General features: G+C 42.7%; 1 protein-coding gene across 1 annotated transcript; it reads left to right on the top strand.

The window, feature by feature from the left end:
- Positions 1 to 699: 699 nt before the first annotated feature.
- On the top strand, positions 700 to 1632 carry LOC125130444 (olfactory receptor 8S1-like). The gene has a single exon (XM_047785782.1). The coding sequence runs from the start codon at positions 700 to 702 to the stop codon at positions 1630 to 1632; it is 933 nt and encodes a 310-aa protein (XP_047641738.1).
- The last annotated feature ends 262 nt before the right edge of the window (positions 1633 to 1894 follow it).

Below are 1894 nucleotides of genomic sequence, written 5' to 3'. Positions count from 1 at the left end.
TACATGCTGGGCGTGGAGATTGTGGGCAGAGTATGTTCCCATCTTGGTCAGCAGTTTCCTGTGATCAGTTATATGACATCTGGGATATGTCTATGCTGTCTTCGCTCTAATTAATTCCCTTTCTCCCCACTCTGCAAATCTCCAGCCACTGCCCCTCTTCACTTTCCATTAATGACCCTATTTAAAAATTTACTGAAAAACAAAAGCCATTAGGTGAGAACTGCTTCCTTCCTAATGCCAAATCTACTGGCTTCATGCACATTTGATGAAGGAAACCCTCTCCCACCTTTGGCCTTGCTCTGCTTCTACTCTGAGACCCAACTGCTTTTGGAGACATCATTTCTGCAATTTTCTCTTATTCTTCCTGCAATTTTCCCTTCTCTACTAGTTTATTCTCAACAGTTTACAAACATCCAACAGTAATTTTTAATAATGAAACAATAACAAACTCTAATACATTAAAGAAAGAACAGTCATGGTGGTAAGGGAGTTGATCTAGGGTTGGGATCCCACAGATAAGATTCTTACAGGTTTGGTAAATCTAGATACTTAGGGAAGTTTGTCATTTCAGAACATAAATTTTTGAGCAGGCATGAAACTTTGTGAATGGAGAGAGTTAATACACGTAGATACATGTTAGACATAGGAAGAGACTTCACCTGATTTTCTTCTTGCATTCCAAAGACAACACTGAAGGCAATGGGAAACCACAGCGTTGTCTCAGAGTTCATCCTCCTTGGACTGTCTGCTGACCCCCAAATCCAGGCTCTGCTCTTTGTACTGTTCCTTGTCATTTACATCCTAACCCTGATAGGGAACCTGATGCTGCTGTTGGTGATCTGGGTGGATTCCCAGCTCCACATCCCCATGTACTTTTTCCTGGGACAGTTGTCCTTCCTAGATCTCTGCCACTCTTCTGTCACTGTGCCCAAGCTGTTGGAGAACCTCCTGTCAGAGAAGAAAACCATCTCAGTAAAGGGCTGCCTCGCTCAGGTGTTCTTTGTGTTTGCCACCGGGGGCACCGAATCCTGCCTACTCACTGTCATGGCCTATGACCGCTTTGTTGCCATCAGCTCCCCTCTGCTCTATGGCCAGGTGATGAACAGACAGCTGTGTATGGGGCTGGTGTGGGGCTCCTGGATCTTGGCTTTTCTGGATGCTCTCATCAATATCCTTGTAGCTCTCAATTTAGACTTCTGTGAGGCTCAGAATATCCACCACTTTAGCTGTGAGCTGCCCTCTCTCTACCCTTTGTCTTGCTCTGATGTATCTACAAGTTTTACTGCCCTGCTCTGCTCCAGCCTCCTACATTTCACTGGAAATTTCCTCTTGATATTTTTCTCCTATGTTCGCATTTTGTTCACCATCCTGAGCATCAGCTCCACAAAAGGCAGAAGTAAGGCCTTCTCCACCTGCTCCTCCCACCTCACTGCTGTGGTCTTCTTTTATGGCTCAGGTTTACTCCGATATCTCATGCCAAATTCAGGGTCCACTCAAGAGTTAATCTTCTCCTTGCAGTACAGTGTGGTCACTGTAATGCTGAATCCCCTAATCTACAGCCTGAAGAACAAGGAGGTAAAGGCAGCTGTGAGAAGAACATTGAGAAAATGTTTCTGGTGCTTCAAATCATAGATTAAAAAAATCAGAATGGTGAAGAAATTGGATAGAATTGGCATAAATGGTGCTAGATCTTAAGAAGAATTCTCAGATACAAGGGTCTGCAACATGCCATACAGTTTTTCTTAAAAGTACTTACAAAAAGGTAGTTATTTTCTGGAATAATACCAGTTCAATCCAAGTTAGAGGAAGGAGGTTAGATAAACATTTTGTCTAGAAACTTTTCTTACAAAAATATCTAATTTATTATACACAGTATGGTAGACATTGTTATTGC

The sequence above is a fragment of the Phacochoerus africanus genome, chromosome 7 (assembly GCF_016906955.1).
Source record: "Phacochoerus africanus isolate WHEZ1 chromosome 7, ROS_Pafr_v1, whole genome shotgun sequence".
Classification (NCBI taxonomy): domain Eukaryota; kingdom Metazoa; phylum Chordata; class Mammalia; order Artiodactyla; family Suidae; genus Phacochoerus; species Phacochoerus africanus.
Note: the sequence above shows the minus strand (reverse complement) of the source record. Positions and strands in the feature narration are given on the sequence as shown.

What these genes read in the sequence shown, in the direction of transcription:
- LOC125130444 (XM_047785782.1), top strand. Translation starts at nt 700, where the DNA reads ATGGGAAACCACAGCGTTGTCTCAGAGTTCATCCTCCTTGGACTGTCT.